The 26,115-nt window shown below is 35.4% G+C and overlaps 2 protein-coding genes across 2 annotated transcripts in view; one reads left to right on the top strand and one right to left on the bottom strand.

Annotated features, from left to right (window-relative positions):
- The window catches only part of LOC146133731 (uncharacterized), a 29,530-nt gene extending 21,666 nt beyond the window's left edge, over positions 1-7,864 (top strand). The window contains exons 27-34 of the mRNA XM_083397836.1: positions 319-564; positions 1,094-1,209; positions 1,975-2,126; positions 2,899-3,088; positions 3,276-3,420; positions 4,641-4,774; positions 6,072-6,249; positions 6,685-7,864. Of these exons, the coding sequence (XP_083253962.1) occupies positions 319-564; positions 1,094-1,209; positions 1,975-2,126; positions 2,899-3,088; positions 3,276-3,420; positions 4,641-4,774; positions 6,072-6,249; positions 6,685-6,959 (1,436 nt within the window). The 3' untranslated portion in view covers positions 6,960-7,864. The remainder of the gene's footprint in view (positions 1-318; positions 565-1,093; positions 1,210-1,974; positions 2,127-2,898; positions 3,089-3,275; positions 3,421-4,640; positions 4,775-6,071; positions 6,250-6,684) is intronic.
- A 1,338-nt stretch (positions 7,865-9,202) lies between these two features.
- Positions 9,203-24,843, bottom strand: LOC146133730 (chymotrypsin B-like). Its single transcript, XM_083397835.1, has 7 exons — positions 24,693-24,843; positions 14,837-14,934; positions 13,017-13,111; positions 12,390-12,546; positions 11,705-11,798; positions 10,766-10,905; positions 9,203-9,370 (listed from the first exon to the last, which is right to left on the bottom strand). The coding sequence occupies exons 1-7, from the start codon at positions 24,841-24,843 to the stop codon at positions 9,203-9,205; spliced, it is 903 nt and encodes a 300-aa protein (XP_083253961.1).
- Positions 24,844-26,115: the final 1,272 nt, after the last annotated feature.

The following is a 26,115-nucleotide window of genomic DNA, read 5'->3' as shown; positions in this document are numbered from 1 at the left end:
GTTCGAATTGCCAGGCAACTGAAGGTAAACTGATTTGTTTAACACGACCTAAATTTCTTTCTTGATTGTGGAAAATGAATACACTGTGTTCCAAAGGTTTGCAAGCTGTAATTGGGAAATTAGGTTTTAATGTGTATCAGGCAAATTTATAAACTAGTTTACTTTCGTGCTTTATAAATTATTTTAGGTTGGTCATTGTTTTTACAGATTACTGCATTCTAGAGTCACTTAAATGCGAAACCAAACAATAAATATAGCAAAACATATGACAAATATCTGTGTGTCTTTTGTAGGGACGATTTGGTTGTTTGATTTCAGGAAAGGCGGGTCTGCAGGCCCAACATGTTGCAAAGTGTTGTCGGGAGTCGATCGTCGTGTTTGCGAAAATTCATCCGAACTCATCACTGCGAAACATCGAAGTCGTAATCTTCCAGCAGAACTTGGTTCCCGTGTTTCAGCAAGAACTCGCGCTGCTTAACAGCCAGGGAGGTTTGATTAACATAATATACCACTTGATGAAACATGGCGACCTATTTTTTGTGCATTATAAAATATTTACAATATATAACACAAAAATCCACTAACAATACCCGATATTTTTAATAAAAATTATCGTGATCTGGTGCCAAATACTTCATTAATATTCCCATACAATTTTTTTTTTGCCTTCATGACGTATCGTGATTCACTCCGGATACAGCACCGGCGAATACGCCCAAGACAAGTCATTTGTAAAATAACTTAAGCTTTAGTCAGGTCATTTTAAATAAAGAACAAGTCGATTCCAATTCAAGTCCTTGTCATAAACATGACACGTTTCCGTCCGATTTTAAGCAATATCCCAGATAAAAATTACCAGAAGCGCAATATACAGCACGAAAATTGTTTTGTTTTGCAAAAATTAAAATAAATACCCAAAATTAATACACAATTCTTCACGAAAACATTTTTTTTCACCCAAGTTATTTGTCTACAAAACCTAAGTCAAACCAAATCATTTGTCCAAAAGAATTATCTCAAGCCAAGTCATTTGAAAACAGTTATCAATTTAAGAAATCTCTTGTATAAACTATTCACCCAATCTGTTTTATAGGTAAGTCGCAAGCACCAGTTAAGCAGCCGTCAATTTTGCCCAAACGAGGAAGTTCAGTTTACTTGGACTCTGTAAGCATCCTCATCTGCTCAAAAAACACAGAAAGTGTCAATAAGGTTTGTGCTCGTAAAAACGTAACACTTTATTTTGTGTGTTATTTTAAATACCTTTCATAAAAAAGAAAACTGAAGAATAGGTTACGTATTCAAACTGAAACATCTTGACTGGCGGATTTTACATTGGTTCCAAAAGATGTTTAAGTTTTTTTCTCAATTTTGTTTTCGTACAGTAAATATTGTGCGTCAATTTGTCAATATGTTTTTGTTTCCTCATTTAATCTTTAGAGCATCTTACATCAAAGTCAAGTTCATGTATTTCTATTAAATTTTGACGATACACGAATGTGAACCCTTGTCCATTAACGATACACCAATAAGAAAAACATTACTGAGGCAAACATAAGGACTACCATATGTCCTCGTTTAGAAGCATGTGACCTTCAAAATCCTCGATTTAGTTTTACAAGGATAGAATAAAAAAAGTAATGGTCCTCTGAGGACACTGAAAAATATCCTTCGTTTTCGTTTTGCTTGTTTTTGCTAATCTTTTTCGCGTGTCTTTTTTACCATGAGGCATACGTTAAGTCAAATGGCGGCAACAGCATAAGGTTCAATACATTTTTTTGTTATTGTTTTTGTATTTAAAAAACTCAAGGGAAACACTATTTCATGATCTTAAACTGGCATTTTAATTTACCTGGTTTTGTGTCATATGTGCAATTTTTTGCCACAATTTGATTTGTACTTGCTGTTAAGGTTAATCTTCTTTGAGCGATGAAAATAAGAAACACTCAGAAATCATCTCTGTATATTATTTGAAAGGTGTGGAAGGCAATACAAGAGAAAATCAAACTTCTCAGCGATTGTAGGACGATTGAAGACGAAGCGGTTGAGGAACTGGATCGATTAGAAGAAGAAGAGATCTTGAGAGTCACAAAGAAGAGAAATGTGAAAATCGAGAAAACAAACAGAAAGTGCGACACCAACCTTCCATTTGAAATATTTACTCTACGTCTACATAAATGCATATGGAATGCCAAAATGCCTCCCAAAATGTAACATTTCCTATTGTTAACAACCTATTTATTAACATCAACCGACCCGGCATCTATACTACAGATATTGTTTATTTAAATTGACACCAGGTTGGTTTCACAGTAAAATTAGATTTTTTTGCCGTTATACTTTGAACCGTCCTGACCATTTAGTAGTGGAGAACGAATGTTTTGGGATCCGATTAGAATACACTACTTTTTTTAACCCAGATTCATTTTAACATCAATATTTTAGGTTATTGTGTAGCAATATGCCATTTAACACCTAATTTTAAATCTTCAATTGTCCTAAGGCGTTCTAACGATCTCGGGACTTCACACAAACGTTTCAGACTCTGTTGAACACTGAATTTAACCCAGAAAAGTTATTTTAACATCAATATTTCAGCGTATTTTTTGCATATCGACATTTAATTTCCACTTTACATTTTGTTAAGCGTCCTGACTATCTCGGTATATGATATGAACGTTTTAGTACCTGTTCAAAATACACTGTAATTACCTTAAAATATTTCTTTTAATATCAGTATTTTATCTTATTTGGCAACTACAGTATATGCCATTCGACACCTAATTGTAACTCTACTGTACAATTGTCCTAAGGAAACCTGATTATTTCAACATCAGTATGTCAGATTGTTTAACGTTATGCAAACCGACACTTAATTTTCACTGTACATTTATTATTAAGCGTCCTGACAATCTCTGGACTTCACACGAACGTCCTGGAAACGTGCAACGACGTTCAGAGTCTCATCCACGAGTTTAAGCAGGCCCAAACATGCGCCCAGTTCATTCAGTGGAAGTACGTCGACCCGAACGACAACGTCGCCAAAGACTTTCCTCTGAGAACCAACCAACAACTGGAACTCGCTTTTAAGGTTTTTTTTTCTTTACCTTTCACATTTTAGCCTTCTGCAATTAAAACCTGTAAATTTTAATTTGCCCTAAACCTATTTATATATATTGAAAAAAAATTATATATATGATATATATATATATATATATATATGTATATATGTGTGTGTGTGTGTGAAAAATATATATAAAAATATATATTGTGTTTAGAAAAACGACAAAGGAACTATTGAACTTGATGTTTACATGAACGAAAGCTTAGTTCGATATTCTTTCGACTTCAATAAAAGGGAGCTGACCTGCCTCAACGACAACAACACGACCAAGATTAAGCGAACCAACCTCACTGGTGAAGGTACGTCCTCTCAAATGATCTGTAATGTAATATACTAATAATGTAAGATCACTTTAGGCGCCAATTTAAGAGCAAAAAGCCTGAACTTTAGGTTTAAGGATTTGTTGATTGCTATACAGATGCAGAATTCAACTTATTTACTTACACTTTTGGAGTAGTAGCCTAAATTCGGGTTTGAATGAATTTATAAGGGTTTCTATTTTTAAAGTGAATATGTTCTTCCTATGACCCTTTTGGAAAGTTGTTTTAACTAGCACACCCGGCTTTGTAAGTTTTAGAACTGGTATTTATATTTTTACTTATTTGTTTTGTTTTTTGGACGTTTGTAACCTAAATCAAAAAGCTACTGTGTTTTCGCAACGATCATTAAGAATGTACATTTATTCATAATCAGTTTGGTTTAAAGTGCAATATATTATCATAGGACGTATAGGGTATAAACCTTACTGGGTAAGCTAAATAATCTCCGGCATGCACATTTGATATGTTTTGTATGTGGGTGCTATGTGTCCGGGACGAGCTTTTGATAAAATCATTCTAAGCGATCACTTTGAGAATTTTATGTATGTTTGTTTTACTATATGCGCTAAACCACTTGTAAACAAACATGTTAACAAAGCTGTTTTATATGTTTACTGAACTGCGAATTAGGGTTGTTCAATACAAAATTTATTCAACCGATAAGTTTGGATTAAAAATATCGCGTTAGGGTATCAGTTCTGATCCGTTTGTCGGACTGTTTGTCGGGGCTAATATTTAAAATTATTTCGAAAAAAAAAACTAAAATGTTTGGAAAAAAAAGGAAAAAGTAAAAAGAGTTACTGTTCAGCCATGTGCAAGCACTACTATACCCTTTTAATGTCTAATTTTTACACACTTAACATACTTATCCAAATAATTTAATCTGACACTATAAAAACTCACGATAGATTCAAAATACACTTGTTTTTTGTTTTATTCTTTGTAATGCATTTTATTGTCCGCATTTAAAGAAATATTTGCATCCTATATAATTATAGGCAATTATACTTCAATAATCAAGGTTTAAAAAATCCTTTCAAATCTGAAGGTTTTGCTTCTTAATAGTATAGCGTAATCATAAATTATAAAATATATATCCACATAAACTATAAAAGCTACCTGATGCGTTTTTTAAGTGTTCTATTGTAGTTTGCCTACAAGTCGCAAGATTCGCGTTTTATTAATTTGTTCATTCTCAGAACCTGGATTTCCCCCATTGTGGGAAGACATTGGCAATGACGCTTGGAAGAAAATTACTTTGACCCAAGGTCGAGAGTATAATGCAATATTGCAAAAGTTTCAGGCAACTATGCCAAATATACGAGTGGTCCAGGTTTGTTATTTTAGTAATGATTTTAACAATATTACGCATGTTAACCTTAGTGTTTTATTTTATTTCAACACTGCTCCTAGTGGCGCGCTTTGCCTAGAGCATGTACGTGTCTCGTTTAAACGTGTACGTTTGTCCTTCATTTGAGACGCGCCTGTGTTAGTGGTAACATCTACTCTGTTGTGGTGTAAGTTAAGTTTTATATTTATTATGTGTTTATTGCTATTAGTGTTGATAACTTTGTGTGATTCTATTTGAATAAGGAACTAAGGTTTTGTAACCATCGTTGTGTTTATTGTTTGTAAACTGATAAAGACTTCAGTGGGACATCAACTTTCAACGCACATAGCGTACTTATAAATTAGACAAGAAAACGATTTAAAAGTTAAACAACAGAAAACTGAATTTTACGACATTTGGTAAGTTCAGTTATACCGCGTAAACAGCTGTATAAACGTATGGAAGAAAATTCCTCGATTTACGTTGATTGCAAACCTGATTGACAAATAGTTTTGCGCCGAGCCCTACGTTATATCAAGAACCTGCTGTAAAAAGGGTTTGGCCGACATTCTCGTAAAGACATTTAAAAATATAAATGTTCTTTTAACATCTGCTACTTTGTGGTAAAACTGGCCTTAATTGCGCAAACTTGCTGTCCAAAACGCTTTTGCAAATATTTTAGGGCAAATTCAAGTGCCCCAGACCATATCCCCTAAAACTATGATTTTTTTAGGTATTCTTTGTAAATGCATAACTGTTTGGCGCATCGCCTTAACTTCTTTTCGTTTTTACTGGGTTTTTGTACATTTCAAGTAAATGTGTTCCGAGCAATGGCGGTATGCTTACCGCAGCATGCTACGACGTGTGAAATCACAAATGAGCAAAGTGAAATTTTCAGTAACTTGGACTACAAAATCTACTATTTCGAGCAACATGAAAATACCTTTTATGTGCTTAGTTGTACTATTTAAAATAGGATATTGCCAATTTAGAACAAAAAAACGCAGTTTTGTGCTTCGCGCCACAGGTTGGTATTTTTTGGACTTGCATACTTATGCTGATTGCTCGAGGACAGCGCTAGATATTAAGATTATTTGTTAATGACGTCACGCTATGACGTAACGTTATGATATCATCCGTGATAATTTTCATAAACCCAGAAAAATCCTGGATTCTTTCCTGCTACTCGAGTAAGGTTTTTAGCAATGGTTGCGAGGTTTAAAACAACAGGGACAAGTAACTGGACACAAAGTGTTCTAAAACCAAGTGCACTTGGACTTTCGCTGTATCTTTTGTTTAGCTGGAGAGAATTCAGAACGAAGCAATGTACAAGCAGTTCCTGGCCCAAAAAGCAAAAGTGGAATTAAGGATGGGCGTCGGTTCAAAAGTGGTCCGCGAGCTCTTCCACGGAACAGCCGGCAATGTTTGTGACAGCATCTGCCATAACGGCTTCGACAGAAGTCACGCAGGAAAAAACGGTGGGAATTAGACGATAAGTATAACTTATTAAAACCCCTCCAGCTACAGCCTTTTGAACATTTATATGCCTTTTTATCACTTAAATTTAGTCGGTTATAAAAATATACTACTGTTTCTTTTTGTGATATATGGTGAGATTTTTTCCACAACTTTGCAAGATTTTGTTGATATGATGATTTTAGCGGAAACATTGTTTTGTTGCCACTCTTTTGATTGTATTCCCCGCTCAAGGATTATTGCCTACAAAAATTGTAATGCGGTACAATAACACTTGCTTGCAAATAACGCACAAACATAGTATACACCACATTTTTTATTAAGTTTTTCCAAAGCATAGAACTAAACTCGACTAATGTTTTTGCAACTGGGAAAGATTGCTTGGTCATTATTTTGTTGGTACACTCTTTAGACATCCTAATTATTCATTTATGTAGCAATAATGTACGGAAAGGGAGTTTATTTCGCTGTGGATGCGAGGTATTCGAACGGATATGCGACAAGAGATCAAAACAATCATCAGAGGATGTTCCTAGCTGATGTAGTAACTGGTCAATACTGCGCCGGAAACCAAAGCATGATCGTACCTCCAATGCAGGCCAATGGATCCCCATACGACAGTGTGACTGATAATAACCAAACTCCTGGCATTTACGTTGTCTTCAAAGATGCAAGTGTCTATCCAAGCTATCTTCTCACTTATCATCAGTGAATTACAAGCGGGGGTGGATCCAAGGGTGGGGGCCAACCGACTGTATTATTTGTCTATTTCAGGGGTGCCCAACCTTTTAGCTGTTGACGGCCACATTGACAGTCTTTATTGATCTTATGGGCGTCAGTAAATATTTTTTAGAGATTACGTCAGCAAATCAAATCATAACTTGACGTCATAGAACAATTATTTTTAAACATATACTTGTTGTTCTAAACTGATTTCGTGCAAAATATATAACTGAAATATAGTCTAATCGCGAGAAGCGCGAAAAAATGCGTTTATTGGGTTTAATTATTGGGTTTTTCAATGTGACACGTGACGCAGCTGAGCCAGGGTGGTACCAAGTTCGTTAACCTGGGACCCCGGGCCTACTGTCCGTGTTTAATACTTTTTGGGTTTTGGCCTATTAACAAAATAACGCCGTTCCTCTATTTTTACTGCCTAAATACTACATTTAAACCACAATTAGCTTTCTAGTATGTCATAGACCAGGAGTGGGCAACCTACAGCCGAGGGTCAAAACCGACCAGCCACCTCCTTTATGAAATGAGTAAGAAGCAATTACTCATGTTTTTTTTTACTCGTAATGTCTACGGTGAATTAAAACTGTCAACAACGTTAGTTTCGCCAACTCATTGCATCTGAATGCATAGCTGTCAGTTAAAATTAATTACGGCCTGCGGAGACCCTTATGAGGTGGGTTTTAGTCCGTGACTAGGAAAAGTTTGCCCACCCACCCCTGAGCTGAACGCACTATATCGTGGACTCTTCTTACGTTCATCAAGTTCCACCATTGCCTTTTTCCTTTTTCTTGCCTTACGTCATATCTTCCTTCTTCCCTTTTTTCTCTCGTGTACCTTGGATGATTTTATATTAGCTAACGAGCATTAGCCGGGGAACTGAACGCATCTGTAAATTTTTAATAAAACTGAACTGTGTTATGTAATTGTGTGGGATTGATGTTAAGGCACTTTCAATAGAAACCAAATATAATGGTATCGGGTAATTATGGTCCTAATCATAGACACCACCCTAACCCACTACAGCGTTATAACTATATTGAAATACGAAATATTATTATATTTGAAGTATGTTAATGTAATGTTTTTGTTAATAAGATAAAATATGATTTAGCCTTAGGATATTAGCTACACTCGATTGTTTAGAAACTATTTTCTGGGTGAGTTAAATACAAAGAATAACCTACAAACACTTAACTTGGTGGGAGACATCACTTGAAGTAGATATTTTCTAAAGAAATCACTGTTTCGATTTTTGCACAACCTATTTGTGTCAAATTAGAACACAAATGTTTATTGGGAAATTTTGAAAAATGGCAAAGCTACCTCTTGTCCTTTCTCTTTCTTACACATTTTTATCCGATTAAATTCAACATTATTTATTTTGCGGAAATGTAGGACAAGTAAGAGCAAACAATGTTTTGAGTGAAATTAAAAAATATATCAAGGTTGTGTAGTCTTGCATTGCTTTTTTTAATTCTTCTAAATATTTTTTTCAATAGGTTTTTACCGACATTATCAATTACAACTTATTGCAACACTTAATAACTAGTTTTAGCTAGGAAGGAAGGATGTGTGTGATGTGTGGTCTTGTAGATTTGTAATTTTAATTTTTTTCAAACAAAAACACTTTTCAAGTGAAATTAGCCGCAATTTTCAAAAGCAAATTGTTAGGCGTACTTTAAACTGGTTCTATCCAGGAGTAAATCGAAGAACAAACGTTTTCGAGTGAATTTTAAATTTTTAGAATAGTTTTACAATTTTTCTGATTTTTAATTTATTAAAAAACATAAATTTACGTGGAATTTGTTAACAGCCATTCATTAGGGCTATGCTAAACTGGATCAAGCCAGAATTTGTGGTAATTTGTATCGCAAATGTTTTTGATAGAAATTTGAAATTTTTCCAAGGTTGAGTGGTGTTGTGATATTAGGATTTTTTTTCTTTAAAAATCTAATTACTTAGTTTAAATTAAACAAGTTTACACAATAATTACTTATTACAAGTAACATAAATGCCAAAGTGTCGCAAATCGGACCTACTGGATTACTTGCATGGACACATTTAGATTTGCAATTTAACATGAAAAATATGTCGAATTTGCCTTTATTTATCCCAACGCCACATAACCACCACAACACTGGCCATTCTTATTTTATTAACTCACGCAGCAATTACGCCCCGAATTACAAATGATGCCATTTGGTGCACGTTAAACACTCAGAGGCCAGTTTTTCCATAGATCCAGTCGCGAACTGCGCTGATCTTTGCGTAACCGGACGGAGCGGTGTTGGAGCAGGATCCGCTTCCCCAGGAAACGGCCCCGATAAGCCGGAACCCGGAAGCGGCGGTTTGGTCAGGAACAATTAATGGACCGCCCGAGTCGCCCTATTAAGTGGAGCAAAAAATATCAAACGTTTATTTTTATTCTATAAGAAAAATGTATTTGAAAAAAAGAGGTCAATCAGTGTTGTTGATTGAAGACCTGTTCAGATTTCAAATAATAACCATTTGTAACATGGCACCATGGCGTTGTAATGCAGAAACTGTTCATTTTTTATTTTTGTAAAAAAATGCGATCTGAAGCTCAAGTGGAACAAATACTATAACATTTGTGTTTATTTTATTGCAACATACAATCCGAAAATAACACATTTGCCACTGTAAGTAATTAAAAAAAATAAAATCCAAATAACTCTTTTCTTCTGCCCCCCACAAAATATATCACTCGTACAATATTTACTACTGCGATACAGCAATAAATGTTTTACTAAAAGTAATTTTATTTTTATTCTGCATAATTGTAACAATGTAAGATGCTATCGAGGCATTCAAATGTCTTTATCTTAAAATGTCGAATTTAATTCATGTCTTTTTCCGCTAGCTAGAATACTAACCCAATAGTGTAATGATTTTAGGTACTTAAGTCGCCATTTTAAAATTACTTGACTTGACTTAAGTCATTCGAAGAACTAACTTGGGTTGAAAGAAATGTTTTTAGTGAGCAATATCATTTTTTTGTTTAGTTGAGTTATCGGACCAATTCACCTATTTACCAAAAGGACGAGTTTACTAAAAAAACTTGTCTAGCAATTGATTTTCTCTAATCCTGACTTGACTAGGACTTGACTTGGACTTGGACTTGACTTGTTATTTATTCAAAAACACTTAACTTGAAAGTTATTTTACGAATGACTTGACAACGTTACAATTAAAGGTTAATTCACAACCGGGATGCCGCGGCACACCGTGATGCCGTTTTTAACACTTAAGGGTGGCGAGAGATATTTAAATCATTTTGGAATCCATTTGTTGTTCTATTGGTAAGGTTCTTTACACAATTTTTTTATGTACGGTTGCGAGTGCAACAAATCCAAGATTTTTTTACTCTCTGTACAGTTTATGAGTACAGCGAAAATACTAATAAGGGTGCAGCGTGGCGTAACCAGAGTTCGATCAATTGTAATTTGTAATTGTAATTGAAGTAATTAATTACAGGTTTTAATGTAATTGTAATGTAATTGAAACATTTAAGGAAGTAATTGTAATTGAACTGAATTAATGTAATTGAGCCATCTCTGGTCGTAACTAGTAAGCTTAAATATGTTTGGAACCAGTGAGTTAAAGAAACAAAACAGGTCGGAACGGAAAGGTGGCTGAACTGATTTTTCCCCAAAGCATCTGTTATTAGGTTCGAAGGGAAATATCAAGAACAGGACATCGCTAATGTAATATTGTGTCGAAATTTCCAAAAACAAAAACTTCTCCAGTTTGGTTTCTTACCATGCAAGATGTAGCACCCCCATTCCCTGCTGCACACTGAATTCGGTTGGTGATAACGATTTGTGATCCCCAGTATTTTTGACAGTCTTCGACACTCACAAGAGGAATTGTGGCCTCTTGCAAATTATCAGGAATTGTGGCTGTAAAACAAGGAAGTTAAACATTTAAAAAGTGAGGACTGTAAATGTAAATTGACGCGTTTATTTTCACAGAAAAGGCAATAGCCAATTAGCGATGCCAGCCATTATGGCGCATGTTGATTTGTCTTTAAAAAAGCAATATGGAAGTACCGGTAAATATCATTTTAAACGTTTCTAATATCTCAAGGCTGAAAATAAAAAAGGGATTTCTGAAACGTTTAAAGTTCTACCTACTTCTGTATGGTATCTCACACTCTTACTACGTCCTACTACAATCTCCAAACGCTATAAAAGAACACGAGACTATAGCAATTTACAATTAAGTACTTTTTATATATCTATAATACTTGAATTCAAGAATATTGACAATTTTTTCATGTTTATAAAACTGTGAAACATTTTAACGTATTTATTTGTTATTTTATGTTCACCAGCATACGTAACAATATTGTCTAAATAAACGCTCTAACCGTGCGTGCCCTCAATTGTTTGAGGTCCAATACCTTTAAATCCACTTATTTGAGTTTAAGTTTCGATAGGTCTGAAGCCTTCAGTTTAACTGAATGAAATAAATGGATCAAAAAGGCCCAGGCTGAAAAAAAATAGCCTGCTGTGAGGTTCGAATTTACAGCCTCGGCCAAACTAAGGTCGAGAAACAACCATAGCATGATTGCTTGCTTTGTACTTTGATATGTGAGTGTTATCGTTGGTTAGTTTTAAAGAGCTAGATTGCAGTTGTACGTTGAGTGTATGAATGTTTCAGTCAAGAAATACCGATTAGCAATACTGAAAATGTTACCAGGAAAACGAATGATGTAACCCCATCCAGAAGTAATGGCTTGTGTTCCAACAGGATACTCAACGCCACTTTCGGCCAAATCAATGAGAGAAATCTGTAAATTGAATGTAAATGTTTTTATTTGCTCGAAAACACCATACATCAACTGTGTATTTGAGATGTTATAACTCTTAATGTTTCTTACGAACCCCGAAAGTCTGTGACAGTCTATTCGAATAAGCCGGTCAATTAGGCAAGCAAGATAGGCTAGAAAAACGACTAGCCTGTAGTGAGGTTCGAACTCACGACCTCCGATCAAGCCGGGACCATTGCTCTACCAGCTGAGCTGCAAAGGCTCGGAGAGGAGCGATGCAGCAGTTGGTCAAACTTACTTTATATTGAAGGGGATCTACGGTCCCACATTTATTGAATGAAAGATACATAAACATGCGTGTATATTTGTATAACAACTGTGGTCTGGCCCTCAGGAGTTATTTATCGAGTTCAGAAGGGCTAGATCGCAGTTTTTGCACAAGATCTTGAACAAAACATTGGATCTTCTGTCCGTCGCTTTACTCTTTACTTGTTGTTGTTTTTTACGCTGTTAGAAATTTTAGCACAATATATTATTTTATTGATTTTCATATGAAAATTGTTTTCATATAATTGAAAAAACGCCAATCGGCTTCCAATAGAATGTTCTTACATTATTACTTTGTATGTTAGCTCCGTATTCAAGTTTAACGATTCCGTAATCGTAATCAAATGTATTTCCATCGTAGTTTTCGTGTTGGATCTGAGCAGTGACGCCGATAGATTCTTCTGGAACGCGCCAATTGTGGGCCCCAAGGTTGGCCGTGACGCTAAAAAGTTAAAACTTCGTAAAAACAAAAGAAATCACACAACAAGTAGACAAAACAACAAACGGCTACAACTGTAAAGGGATTCTTTTTCTCAGGACGAAAACGCCTTTTTATTGGCCACAATTATTTCGTCAAATAAATTGGCGTAGTATATGCCAGTAAGTAACCATCAATTCTATCAGTCAACGACATATTGACCGAAAATGATTAATTACCAAAAAAAATTTTAAGTCTTTTTTAACTTTGAAACCTTATTGCCGGTAAAGACCGTTTAAAATGTTTGTTTGTTTTGTTGTGCATTTTTTGCATCATGAACACAATAAAGTTTGTACAAGTTAATTTACAAACAAAACGTAGGTTAATAGCCAAAAAATGAGGTTAATGACAAACGGAATTGGTAAAATGTATCTTTCAGTTACAGGGCTATAACTAAGCAAAAATTATTTTCGAGTTCAAAATTTTTCGCCGACCTTTGGTAAACGAGACAATGGGCAGCTGTCATGACGTAATTAGGGCTGATGAGGGATCCGCCGCAGAAGTGGCTTCCAAACCGCTGTAACGAGACCTGCGTGGAAGGTAGCACAGTGTGGCAGAAAAATTAAGTTGTGCTAAAGCTGCAACTTTTAAAGGGAAGGTCGCGAAGTTTTTTCAGGCGCACGTTTCATGAAAGTATTTAGTTTTGTTTTGGGCAGAAAAACATATATAAGCTATATACCCTTCGATAAAAGAATTCGTTTAATTCTATGTGATTCTGTGTTTTTTTTTTGTGAAAAACACAAATGAATATGTAATACATTTTTAGGCCTTTTTAGAAAGTAAAAGCTCAAATTATTTTTTTTAATGCCGACTCTTAAACATTTTGTGAACCAGAAACAGCACGAAATATTCCGCAAAAGACGTCACATACGTGCCTGATAGAAATTTTATTGACGAACTTTTTTAACGTGTCTTAGTTGACAGCCGTTTTTGCCTTATTCAAAAACTGAAAACAAGTGGAATTGTTAGAAAATTGTATTTTTTGGTTGACGAGCATTCGCACAGCCGGGCTCCATCGGGGAAGAGGAATAATTTATTGACGTGGTTATTATTAAACGAGGGAAATGTCATAAATCAATTTTTACCAAATAATATGTAATGACTGAGCTTTATGAACTGTCGTTAAAGTTTAAAATTTTACAAAAATGTATTTATTTAAATTATGCAACCCACAAACATTTAGATAAACGGCCAATACCCGTATTTAAGCTTGCATATAACTAGGCCGTAAGCCGAAAAAAATACCTTATCGGACGGTAGTACCGGATTAACCATTAAGCTGTATACTAAGGCTATAGCCTTAGACCTTCCCAATTTTTGAAGGTTAGATTTTGTAAGGCTGATATTGATACCGTACCAGTACAGTACCAGTACAGTACCAGTACAGTACCAGTACAGTACCAGTACAGTACCAGTACAGTACCAGTACAGTACCAGTACAGTACCAGTACAGTACCAGTACAGTACCAGTACAGTACCAGTACAGTACCAGTACAGTACCAGTACAGTACCAGTACAGTACCAGTACAGTACCAGTACAGTACCAGTACAGTACCAGTACAGTACCAGTACAGTACCAGTACAGTACCAGTACAGTACCAGTACAGTACCAGTACAGTACCAGTACAGTACCAGTACAGTACCAGTACAGTACCAGTACAGTACCAGTACAGTACCAGTACAGTACCAGTACAGTACCAGTACAGTAGAGTTTTTGCTTAAAAACGAATGACTGAGTCGAGTCAATATTTGCCTTGTGTTAAGTAGATAAATAAATCGTTTTAAATTATTCCCTTCTCTAGTAAAGAGCCTTAAGCCTATAGAACACGTAACCTGACCCTGCCCACGGGCCGTAGTTTTGTGATATAACCTGCCAAGGGTGGGAGTTAGGGGTTGCTTCTTGACCTCCGATGATACGTTTTTCCACTGGCATCAAAGGATAGTTTAAGGTTTAAGGGTTGTTGGTTGACGAGCATTCACACAGTCCGGCTCCATCGGGGAAGAGGAATAATTTATTGGCGTGATTATTATTAAACAAGGGAAATGTCATGAATCAATTTTCTGCCAAACATGTAATGAGGTTTATAAACCGTCGTAAAGTTATAAAATTTCATAAAAATATAGTTGTTACAGGTAACAGACAAACATTTCGGTAAACTACCAATCAGGTGTATATTAGCTTGAAATGATAATAGGTCTAAAGCCGGAACATTAACCCCATCGGACCCAGGGGCCGTATTTTTGGTGGTTTTACCTGCCATGGGTGAGAATGAGGTGTTGCTTCTTGACCTCCGATGATGCGTTCCTCTGCCGGCATGAAAGGGGCGTTTAAGGGATGAAAGGGGATGTCGGCTAAAAAAAATAGGTCTGTTAGTATCTTGCTATAACTTTCAAGATTTGTCATCTTGCTATTCCGCCTACGCCTTAAGGGGCTGAAAATCTTTGAATCCCGACTACATATTCCTTCTCTAAAGATCTTTTGCGTTGAATAGTTGCCCAACACCACATCAGTTACGTTATGTGACGTGAAATATTACCGATCTAGCTGATTTACCACGTGAATATTCTTTGTGGTCTATGTATAGTGCATACGTTTGGCGTAGGACTTAAAACAACATTTTGGCGCTTTGTGGGACAAAAATTCAGTTCGCAACAAAATTAATCGAGGTCGCAATTAGGTTCTAAGTTTAAATTTGAGTAATTTAATGTGAGTAAAATTTTACAGATATTCTGTTTAAACGGTGGCCTTTCTGTTTGAGGTTCTTGAATTATGTCACTTTACACAAGACGTTGCTCAAATAAACTTACATTAGCGGTGCCTTAACATTCTTTTTTTCGCATATATATAGGCGTCAAATCATATGATTTTTACATTTAAGTTATGAACAGAAGACATTTGCACGATGGCTTTCAGTGTGCCAATAACATGTTTTTAAACTACCGTATTTGACAGAGGTTTAATCAGACACTACCTGATTTACTGCTGGCAAAAAAGCTGAAATATTAAACCCTTTGGCCGACGATAACTTCCATTATATAAAAAATGTACACCGAGCCTGAAATGATTGTTATGAGAGATTTTTTTTGGAGATAATCGGATAACTTCTATGATAATTCTATAATTTTAAAATTTTTTTCAAAAAATGAAAAACTTTCAACGATAGTTTTAAAAACTTACCCGACACGGCGGCGATAAGAAAGAACACGAACAACATTTTTATTCTACTCTTCGTCAACCTTGAACGACGATAAATGATACCGACCTTTTCCGAACTGAACGTTTTAAGCATTTCCATAGGCGCTTTGGCGTTTTTCTTTACTTGCCTTGGCCAGCTATTTCTGGGCTCGTGTGAGTTGAGCCAGTTGCTATTTTGCTGACGCTATGAGAAGCACACATCTGTCCACAAACGATAAGACAAACTTGTCTGCAGGATAAGATCACGTTGACATTTGGCTTAACGTTTTGCGACAAATTTAACTTAGTTAAGGGCTAAGGAATCGCTTCAAATGGATTATGAAAATGGGGGCCGTCCAAGAAGCGTTCGCATCCGTTTAAATCTGAAATGCTGACTGCATTTAAAACTCATTCATTACTTTCGGTGGCTTGGGTGAGAATAAGGATGTTCGATAATATCGGATATTGTCCGATTCTCCTGTTTAACCCTAGACATCTCCAGGACTCTGGGCGACATTATTACACGTGAAAAAATGTACGAATTTAAAAAATATTTAGCAGAATCGATACGAAGACTTGTCTAATATTCCCTTAATTCGCACTGATTAATGCTAACTTTCTATTTTTTCGCTCACGAACGGTTCAGTGAAGAGAGTTGGTGTCGTCAAGGCTTCGATGTAATCCTTACGCTTAGTATTTGGCTCGACGGAAAAAAGGTTGAGAAACACTGCCCTAACCAACAAGCACTAAACCCAACATACCTGTGTCTTTTATTCCGCAGTTGTAAAGTTCTTTCCGGTGTTATGTGTGGTGGTGACATTTTGCTGTCTTAAATCATTGATTTAATAAAAAATAAAATGAAAATTATATATTCGTATAAGATCATTGAGCCTAGCCAAACATTTCAAACTAATACTTTTTAAGGCTAACTTTCTGCGCCTCATTGCGCATCGCTCACGGTTGAACTATAAAACTCGAGATGTTGACCTTGCGTTACGTGTGGTGTTGACAATGCAAGCAATAGCTCGTCCAGAATTAACTTGTTTAATCTCTCCTAGCCGCAGACAAGCCCGTGAGAACAAGGACTACTGTAGTTCATTTAAACAAGCTTCACGTCAGCTTCACGTCAAACAAGCTTCACGTCAGTGGTTCTCAACCGGGTGCCGCGGCATCCTGGGGTGCCATTTATAATACTCAAGGGTGCCGCGAAATATTTTGGAATCCTGGGGAGTTTGATTTTGCTGTTATTGGTAAGCCCTTTGATATTACTCTTTGTGCATGATTAGAGTACAATCCATCGGATATTTTTGAACTTGTATAGAGTTGATTGTGTTGTTCTAGTTGGGAACCACAGGGTTAAGCCTTAGTATGTTCAACACTCCCAAGAACTTTGATCGGTTATAGTTTTAAAAATACCAAATAAAACCTTTACTATTTTAGCACTCATATAGTCTCCTGTGTGTAGCTTGGTAAAACCTCTTGTATAATATGGTGGACCGTGATGAGATAAATTATTTATTCCGTCTTCATTCACCTCTTGCACAAATAAGTCCAATACAATAAAAATCTTGCTGTCTTTATAATGGTAATGCTTTGCGCGGGTACAACGAAAATCGTCACGACTCCAACCGACTACAAAAAACTAAAAACTAAAAAGTCACTGTATAGCGGGTTTATGTCATCAAAGTCTTTCGTAACAAAAATAAAGGTAAACGATAATCCCACATAGTAGAGGATGCTAAATGAAACAAGAATGCCTGACGAAGAGAATGTATATATTTCATAAGCATTTCAAAACCACCTATAGGTCAGTGGTTCTCAAAGGGAAGGAAGCCTAAGGGGGGGAAGTTTGTTCTAGAAAGGATTTGGGGAGAAAGAGTGGATGAAAGAAGACAGTTTTTTCTTTCACTTATACACAACAAAAAGATTATTTAACTCTAATGATTGATATTGTATATTAATTCGTTCTCGGCCGCCTTAAAGTTTTTAGTGTGTATGTAAGTGTGCCGCCAAAACGTTTAAACCTTGTCAGTTTGCCGCAAGTAAAAAGTGTTACGGAGTAATGCTTCAGAAGGCCCGACTTTAATTGTGCGGCTTTACAGTATTTCAGGAATACTCTAAAGCCCCACAATTATAGGAATTTTTTTATAAACATAAAATACGTGATTTTTGCTGGGGAGGAATTGATGGTGTAAGAGCAGTGGTCAGCAAACTGTGGGCCACGGCCCAAATGTGGGTCGCAGAGCCATTTTTCGTGGGCCTCAAGTTACTTTTGAATAGCTGAGTGTTATCATGTAGTTGTGGGCCGCGTGATAGCCCTACATTCATTGCACTTTGTTTTAAAAGTTCATGTGGTTTAGAACTTTTATATTGTCTCAGCGTGGTTCTGACCCACGTGCCAAATGTGGTCCTGAAGACCTGTCGAACTATATTTTTGACCAACTTTAACTATACGAAATAAATAAATAAATCCGTCTGGATAAGAGCTAAATGGTAAGAATCAGATCTAAACAACACTTTACCTAACCCCAAACCTCTAAGTATTTTTCAAACTCCCGTAATAATCTCAACCCTAAACCATTTTCTAACCCACTAATTAACCTACAATAACCCCAAACAGGACCAAAAATCCGTTGCCAAAACAACCGGCGCCAGAGGCGTTATTTTGGCCATTTAGGCCTTATTCGGGTACGATTTTGATCTTATTCTGTACTGGACAGTAATATGCGTGTTTGGCTTTATTATGTCGTTGGTTTTATTACTATGGTTTTATAAATTTTTCTGCTTTAGGTTTTGTTGCTTTGTCTTATTGTGTTTTCCCAAATATAAATACATTGTAGTAAAATACAATTAGAGCTTCATTGTGTTATTAATTTCCGGGTAATTTTCGTTGTTAACACCGTTATTAAAATCGTCGGCGGTATTTGTGAATAGCAATTATATAATAAAGTGTTGATTGAAATTACGATGTAAAAGTGATTAAACTTATAAAAACACAATGGTCTTGTCTTGTGAAAAAAGGGCGCTGGTCTAGAATCCTATTACTTTTATTTTACAGTAACAAAGCGAGCTGTCAAAATTGTACCACCTCCACCACAAACAAAAGGTTTGAACATTTAGATCTTATACCTACCTACTAAATAAACCTACCAGCGCATACAAATTGTGAAACTTTGTAGAATGACGAAACTTGGAATTACCGTCTAAACTATTTGAAGAAAACAGCTGACTGCCTGTTCATTTTTTAGTGTTTTTAACCTTTAATTTAAAAAAATCTAGACTGTCGTTATTGTATAGAGTTAACAAAAACGTGTTTTTCTACATTTTGATAACTTCTTGTTCGGTACCAGGTAGAATGCACCCCATCTCAGAAGTTAAGCAACGTCGGGATTGGTTAGTACTTGGATGGGTGACCGCCTAGGAATACCAATTGTCGTAGGCGAAGAAAACAAAATATATATCGATATTTGCGTATTACACTAAAAGTTGGCTACTTTTCCAAAAATTAAAATTATCGTGAAAAAAAATGCCCCACTCCGCTTCGCAACTCGGACCCTAAGAAAAAAAAAAGTTTACGTTCTTTAGTTATTTAAAAAAACGCACTTTGTTTTTCAACAAACTGCAGGTAACTATATGTTGAGATTTGTTTGTTATTATCTTGGCCTGAATTTTTCAAATGGTTTGCTTTAGTAAATTAATTACAATTTACCAAACTGATTAAAGCAAAACATTTTAGTTACTTTTGCTACACTTTCGACCAACAAACGAAAGTTTTTTCATACAGTTTATAACCTTAATTTAACATAGAGGTTTTGCATTACAACAAGCTAATAACACCCGACTTGTGGCTTTTGGGCGCAGCTAATTGCTCCCGTTAAGAGCTTCACTGGATGGGAATGTATTTTAAGTGCTTACTGTCAATTGGTAGCATCAAGTTTTGGCGGTAAAATAATCTGCACGCAGAAGAATATCTGACATTGTCAGAATGAACAATACATAAAATTAACAACTGATAAATATTGAAAAAAATTCCCGGTGATTTTTTTTCAAAAATTCGCAAAATTGAAAAAAAATCAAAAAAACTTTAAAGTCGTTTTTTGGCCTTATTTTAGGTGTTAGGGGGCTGAAACTTTACCATGTTGTTTCTACGCCCAAGGCGCGTCTACACACCAAGTTTCACCCAATCGGAGATGGTTGGTTTTTAAAAAATACCAAAAATCGCATTTTTTTGGATAATTTTTATAAAAAATGTCCATTTTCTCGTTAATTATAAAGAATTGGACTATATAAGTATCACCGTTGGATTCATATTGTCCTAATGCATCTTCTGTGAAAATTTCAGCAAAATCGGAGCAGGTCGAAAAAAATTTGAAAAAAATCGCTGGTATGTGAGCGTCGAAATTGGCCAATTTTGCCGATTTAGCCCTATGTTATAAAATAGGGAATACTGATGATGTGAAATGCGCTATAATAAATAGTCAAGCGTTATATCAAACAGAAAAACTCGTTCTAATAACTATTTGTAGGCTGCGATAAGCTTCATGTCGTCAATCTGTTATTTAGAAGTCGTTTTGGAAAATTGTTGATTATAAAATCCAACTTCAGAAGTATTTTAACCACCAATCTTTAGAATCCACAAACGCTACTGTTTTTGAGAAAATGACTTCAGAATGAATAAATGATAATTTGCGGTTTCTCCAAGTGCGTTTGGACAAACTGCGAATATTTCGGCTAAAAAAAATTTTTTTTTTTTTTTTTTTTTTTTTTTTTTTTTTTTTTTTTTTTTTTTTTTTGTATAAAACAAAATTTTAATTTTCTAATATATTTGTTGTAACTTTTTAAAATTAAGTTCGTTTTCGAGAAGATAGTCTTAAGTATTTTTAGCCGAGTTTTTTGGTGAGTTGTTATCTGTAGGCGCGATGTTTGTAACTTTAGTATAATAGTATTCTGCCACATTTAGAAAAAGACGTTGTCGATTATTTTCAGTGTAGGAGAAGTAGTAATTAACAACAATCAACTTGCAACCAACCAACTAGCTATAATGACACCTCACTTACAAGCAGTCTTCTTCCAACCGCCCATCGAAGTTCTTCTCAAACCAAGCTCGAAGTTGCTTAACTTCCTAAATGGGACAAGCTCACCCAAGGCTTAGGGCTCGACGATTTGGCTGGCGTAAACGTCAAGCAGCACTTCGCCAATCTTGAAGAAGACATCCTTAAAACTTAAATTTCGTTTCAAGTAATCCTCGATTAAACTTTCGTTTGTTGGTTGGCGACGTCAAACTGTGATAGCGGTTTCAGCAAAAATGTAAATGTGAAAAACAATAGAAACGAAAATAAACAATTTTGATTTTTCACTGTCTGGTTCTCACAAAGAAACTAAGCTATTTGTCGCCAACCAACAAACGAAAGTTTAATCGAGGATTACTTAAAACGAAATTTAAGTTTTGAGGATGTCTTCTTCAAGATTGGCGAAGTGCTGCTTGACGTTTACGCCAGCCAAATCGTCAAGCCCTAAGCCTTGGGTGAGCTTGTCCCATTTAAGAAGTTAAGCAACTTCGTGCTTGGTTTGAGAAGAACTTCGATGGGCGGTTGGAAGAAGACTGCTCGGAAGTCAGTTGTCATTATAGCTTGTTGGTTGCAAGTTGATTGTTGTTAATTACTACTTCTCCTACGTTGCCAATGAAAATAAACGACAACGTATTTTTCTAAATGTGGCAGAATACTATTATACTAAAGTTACAAACATCGCGCCTACAGATAACAACTCACCAAAAAACTCGGCTAAAAATACTTAAGACTATCTTCTCGAAAACGAACTTAATTTAAAAAAGTTACAACAAATATATTAGAAAAATAAAATTTTGTTATAAACAAAAAAAAAAAAAAAAAATTTTTAGCCGAAATATTCGCAGTTTGTCCAAACGCACTTGGAGAAACCGCAAATTATCATTTATTCATTTTCAAGTCATTTTCTCAAAAACAGTAGCGTTTGTGGATTCTAAAGATTGGTGGTTAAAATACTTCTGGTGAATATACACAGTTCATCTTAAGTTGGATTTTAAAATCAACAATTTTCCCAAAACGACTTCTAAATAACAGATTGACGACATGAAGCTTATCGCAGCCTACAAATATTTATAAGAACGAGTTTTTCTGTTTGATATAACGCTTGACTATTTATTATAGCGCATTTCACATTATCACTATTACCTATTTTATAACATAGGGCTAAATCGGCAAAATTGGCCAATTTCGACGTGCATATACCAGCGATTTTTTTCGAATTTTTTTCGACCTGCTCCGATTTTGCTGAAATTTTCACAGAAGATGCGTTAGGACAATATGAATCCAACGGTGATACTTATATAGTCCAATTCTTTATAATTAACGAGAAAATGGACATTTTTTATAAAAATTATCCAAAAAAACGCAATTTTTGGTATTTTTTAAAAACCGACCATCTCCGATTTGGGTGAAACTTGGTGTGTAGACGCGCCTTGGGCGTACAAACAACATGGTAAAGTTTCAGCCCCTTAACACCTAAAATAAGGCCAAAAAACGACTTTAAAGTTTTTCTATTTTTTTTTTTCATTTTTGAAAAAAAATCCCCGGGGATTTCCCCGAAAAAATCCCCGGGAATTTTTTTCAATATTTATCAGTTGTTAATTTTATTTATTGTTCATTCTGACAATGTCAGCTTTTCTTCTGCGTGCAGATTATTTCACCGCCAAAACTTGATGCTACAAATTGACAGTAAGCACTTAACCGTGTTGCCAAATACATTCCCGTTCAGTGAAGCTCTCAACGGGGGCAATTATCTGCGCCCAAATGCCACCAGTCGGGTGTTTTAGCTTGTTGTAATGCAAAACCTCTATGTTAAATTAAGGTTATAAACTGTATGAAAAAACTTTCGTTTGTTGGTCGAAAGTGTAGCAAAAATTAACTAAAATGTTTTGCTTTAATGAGTTTGGTAAATTGTGATTAATTTATTAAAGCAAACCATTTGAACAATTCAGGCCAAGATAATAACAAACAAATCTTAACATTCAGTTACCTGCAGTTTGTTGCAAAACAAAGTGCGTTTTTTTAACTAACTAAAGACCGTAAACTTACTTTTTTTTCTTCGCCTGCGGAACTTAGCTGATAGAATGTAAGTTGTAGTAATCGTTTTGGCTCGATTCATCCAACTGAAGAAAAGGGCCGGAAATACCACAACACGGTTAGTGATGGTCTGAGCCAAGCCCTTTATTAAACCTGTCTCCAACAGGGAACAGGTGCCACCACAAAGGTAGGGTCCGAGTTACAAAGCGGAGTAGGGGGATTTTTTTCACGATAATTTTTATTTTCGGAAAACTTTCCGCGTAATACGCAAATATAGATACATTTTGGTACCGAATAAGAAGTTGCCTAAATGTAAAAAACACGTTTTATTATCTCTATACAATAACGATAGTCTATATTTTTCACAAATTAAAGGTTAAAAAACACTAAAAAATGAACAGGCAGTCACAAACAGCCTCTTGTTTCCTGCAAATAGTTCAGACGGTAATTCCAACACAGATTTACAACTTGTATGTGCCGGTACATTTATTTAGTAGGTAGGTATAACAGGTAAATATTTAAACCTTTTGTTTGTGGTGGAGGTGGTACAATTTTGTCAGCTCGTTTTGTTGCTTTAAATAAAAGTGGTAGGATTCTTTTTTCACAAGACCATTGTTTCTTATAAGTTTAATCACTTTTACATCGTAATTTCAATCAACACTTTATTATATAATTGCTATTCACAAATACCGCCGACGATTTTAATAACGGTGTTAACTACGAAAATTACCCGGAAATTAATAACACAATGAAGCTCTAATTGTATTTTACTACAAGGTATTTATATTTGGGAAAACACAATAAGACAAAGCAACAAAACCTAAAGCAGAAAAATTTATAAAACCATAGTAATAAAACCAACGACATAATAAAGCCAAACACGCATATTACTGTCAGTACAGAATAAGATGAAAATCGTACCCGAATAAGGCCTAAATGGCCAAAATAACGCCTCTGGCGCCGCTTGTTTTGGCAACGGATTTTTGGTCCTGATTGGGGTTATTGTAGGTTAATTAGTGGGGCAGAAAATGGGTTAGGGTTGAAATTATTACGGGAGTTTCAAAAATATTTAGGGGTGGGGTTTGGGGTTAGGTAAAGTGTTGTTTAGGCCTGATTCTTACCATTTAGCTCTTATCCAGACGGATTTATTTATTTCGATTTAAACGTTTTTACGACTATTAAGTATTAGTCCTATTTTGATCTTATTCCGAACTGTGTTTTAATCTAAAGAAAATGTTGAAAATTTTTGCGTTTACGTATAGTTAAAGTTGGCCAAAAATATAGTTCGGCAGGTACTCGGGACCACTTCTTTGGCACGTGGGTCAGAACCACGCTGAGACGATATAAAAGTTCTAAACCACATGTAGTTTTAAAACAAAGTGCAATGAATGTAGGCCTATCACGCGGCCCACAACTACATGATAACACTAAGCTATTCAAAAGTAACTTGCGGCCCACGAAAAATGGCTCTGCGGCCCACATTTGGGCCGTGGCCCACAGTTTGCCGACCACTGTTCTAACTATTTGTAGGCTGCGATGAACTTCATGTCGTCAACCGGTTAGAAGTCGTTTTGGGAAAATTCTTGAATTTGAAATCCAACTTAAGATGAACTGTGTATATTCATCAGAAGTCTTTTTACCACCAATCTTTGGAACTAATCGCCCATCTAAGTACAAAACGAAGCTCGAAGTTTCTTAACTTCCTCGATCGGACAAGCTCACCTAAAGTATTTTTTTTTTTTTTTTTCTAGGCAATAAACTCAGATTAAAATTATTGGTATTAAAATCAACCAAAGGTTATACCCATGTTAATGCTTTAAGGTACCGTTTACTGTTTATCAGAGCGAGAATGTGAAAACTACCACCTCCGGACAACCGTTTCATCCAACAAGGTAGAGGTACGGAATCCATGTGGAGGGGAGGCACCGGGTTGAATGGGTACGGGCTTGTCAAGAAGCTCTTCGGCAATCTTGAAGAAGACATCTTTAAGCCTTAAATTTCGTTTTAAGTAATCCTCGATTAAACTTTAGTTTGTTGGTTGGTTCTCGTTTGAAATATGAATTAAAAATTATTATGAAAATTACAACGTTTCACGTAAGCGACAACGTTGTGTTTTTTGTTTTGTTATTTTTTGTTATTTTTTTATAACGCAAGTTAGGACAAGTATATATATACTTTTTTCATTATTATATACTGTTTTATAGGAAAAAAATAATTACACCCATATGTTTTTAAAAAAATAAGAAAGCTTTTCATTATTTTTGAAAAACATAAATGCGAAAGCTATAATTCTACAATAAATCAGTGTTCTTGCCTTGGTTATGGTTTTCTTATGGGTTTGTAAATAAGATTTCATTTTTATTGGTTTATAAATTTTTTTTTTTTTCGACTAAAGTCCAGCACTTTATTTTTATTTATTTATTTTTTTTTATTAATTTTAAACAGGCAAAATTTCTTTTTTAAGTAAGTAAATGGTTTAATTCGAATGGGTCGGCAAACTGTGGGTCGTAGAGCCAATTTTAGTGGCCCTGTATCACTTTTGTATTGCTTAGTTTTATAATGTATTTGTTGGTCGCGTGATAGTCGTGCATTCATTGCACTTCTTTTAAAAGTTGGTGTGGCATATAATTTTTAAATTGACTCAGCTTAGAAAGACTCGCGTGCCAAATGTGGGAGCCTGTCCAACTATACTTTTTGCCAACTTTAACTGAAAGTACCTGTAATTGAAAATATTTTTGCGCTTAGTGCGTATATTCTTCGTTTTATAGATGTTTTACATTATGATATGGCAGTGTTTTGGGCACCAAGGCGCCGTATTATATTTCACCTTAAAGTCAAATATCCCGAATCCGCCACTTTTTCGTAGTGGTTTTACGTGGGCCTTCAATAGCTCTGAAAAGGCTACTTTGGGCCGCGACAAAAAAAGTTTGCCGACCGCTGTGTTAGAGTTTGTAAGGGAGGAATAGGAAAAAACTTTGCATACCACTGGCCTAGGTTGTTTACGCCAAGAAAAAGCTATAGTTCTGTTATTCCTATTAAGAATGCAATGCAAATTTCAAGAGTTTACTCTGTCCTTTTACTAACGGAACATCATAATGAATAAATATTTTTATACCGAACAACCGAAGTTATTTCAATAAGTTGTTTTATCCACGAGGCGTCCAAATATCCGGTGGTCCACGATATATCATCAGTGTCCAACATCTTTCCAAAACAAAAGATAACCGGCTGTTTCTGAAAGCCTTGGACCAAGTA

The sequence above is a fragment of the Ascidiella aspersa genome, chromosome 9, assembly GCF_963924565.1.
Source record: "Ascidiella aspersa chromosome 9, kaAscAspe10.2, whole genome shotgun sequence".
Lineage (NCBI taxonomy): Eukaryota > Metazoa > Chordata > Ascidiacea > Phlebobranchia > Ascidiidae > Ascidiella > Ascidiella aspersa.
This window is presented reverse-complemented; position numbering and strand designations above follow the sequence as displayed.

Coding starts and splice junctions, on each gene's coding strand:
- LOC146133730 (XM_083397835.1), bottom strand. CDS start 24,843: ATGTCTTCTTCAAGATTGCCGAAGAGCTTCTTGACAAGCCCGTACCCA. Junction 13,112..14,836: donor CTCATTCTCACCCATGGCAG/GTAAAACCACCA, acceptor CCTTCCACGCAG/GTCTCGTTACAGCGGTTTGG. Junction 10,906..11,704: donor TTACATCATTCGTTTTCCTG/GTAACATTTTCA, acceptor CTTGTTTTACAG/CCACAATTCCTGATAATTTG.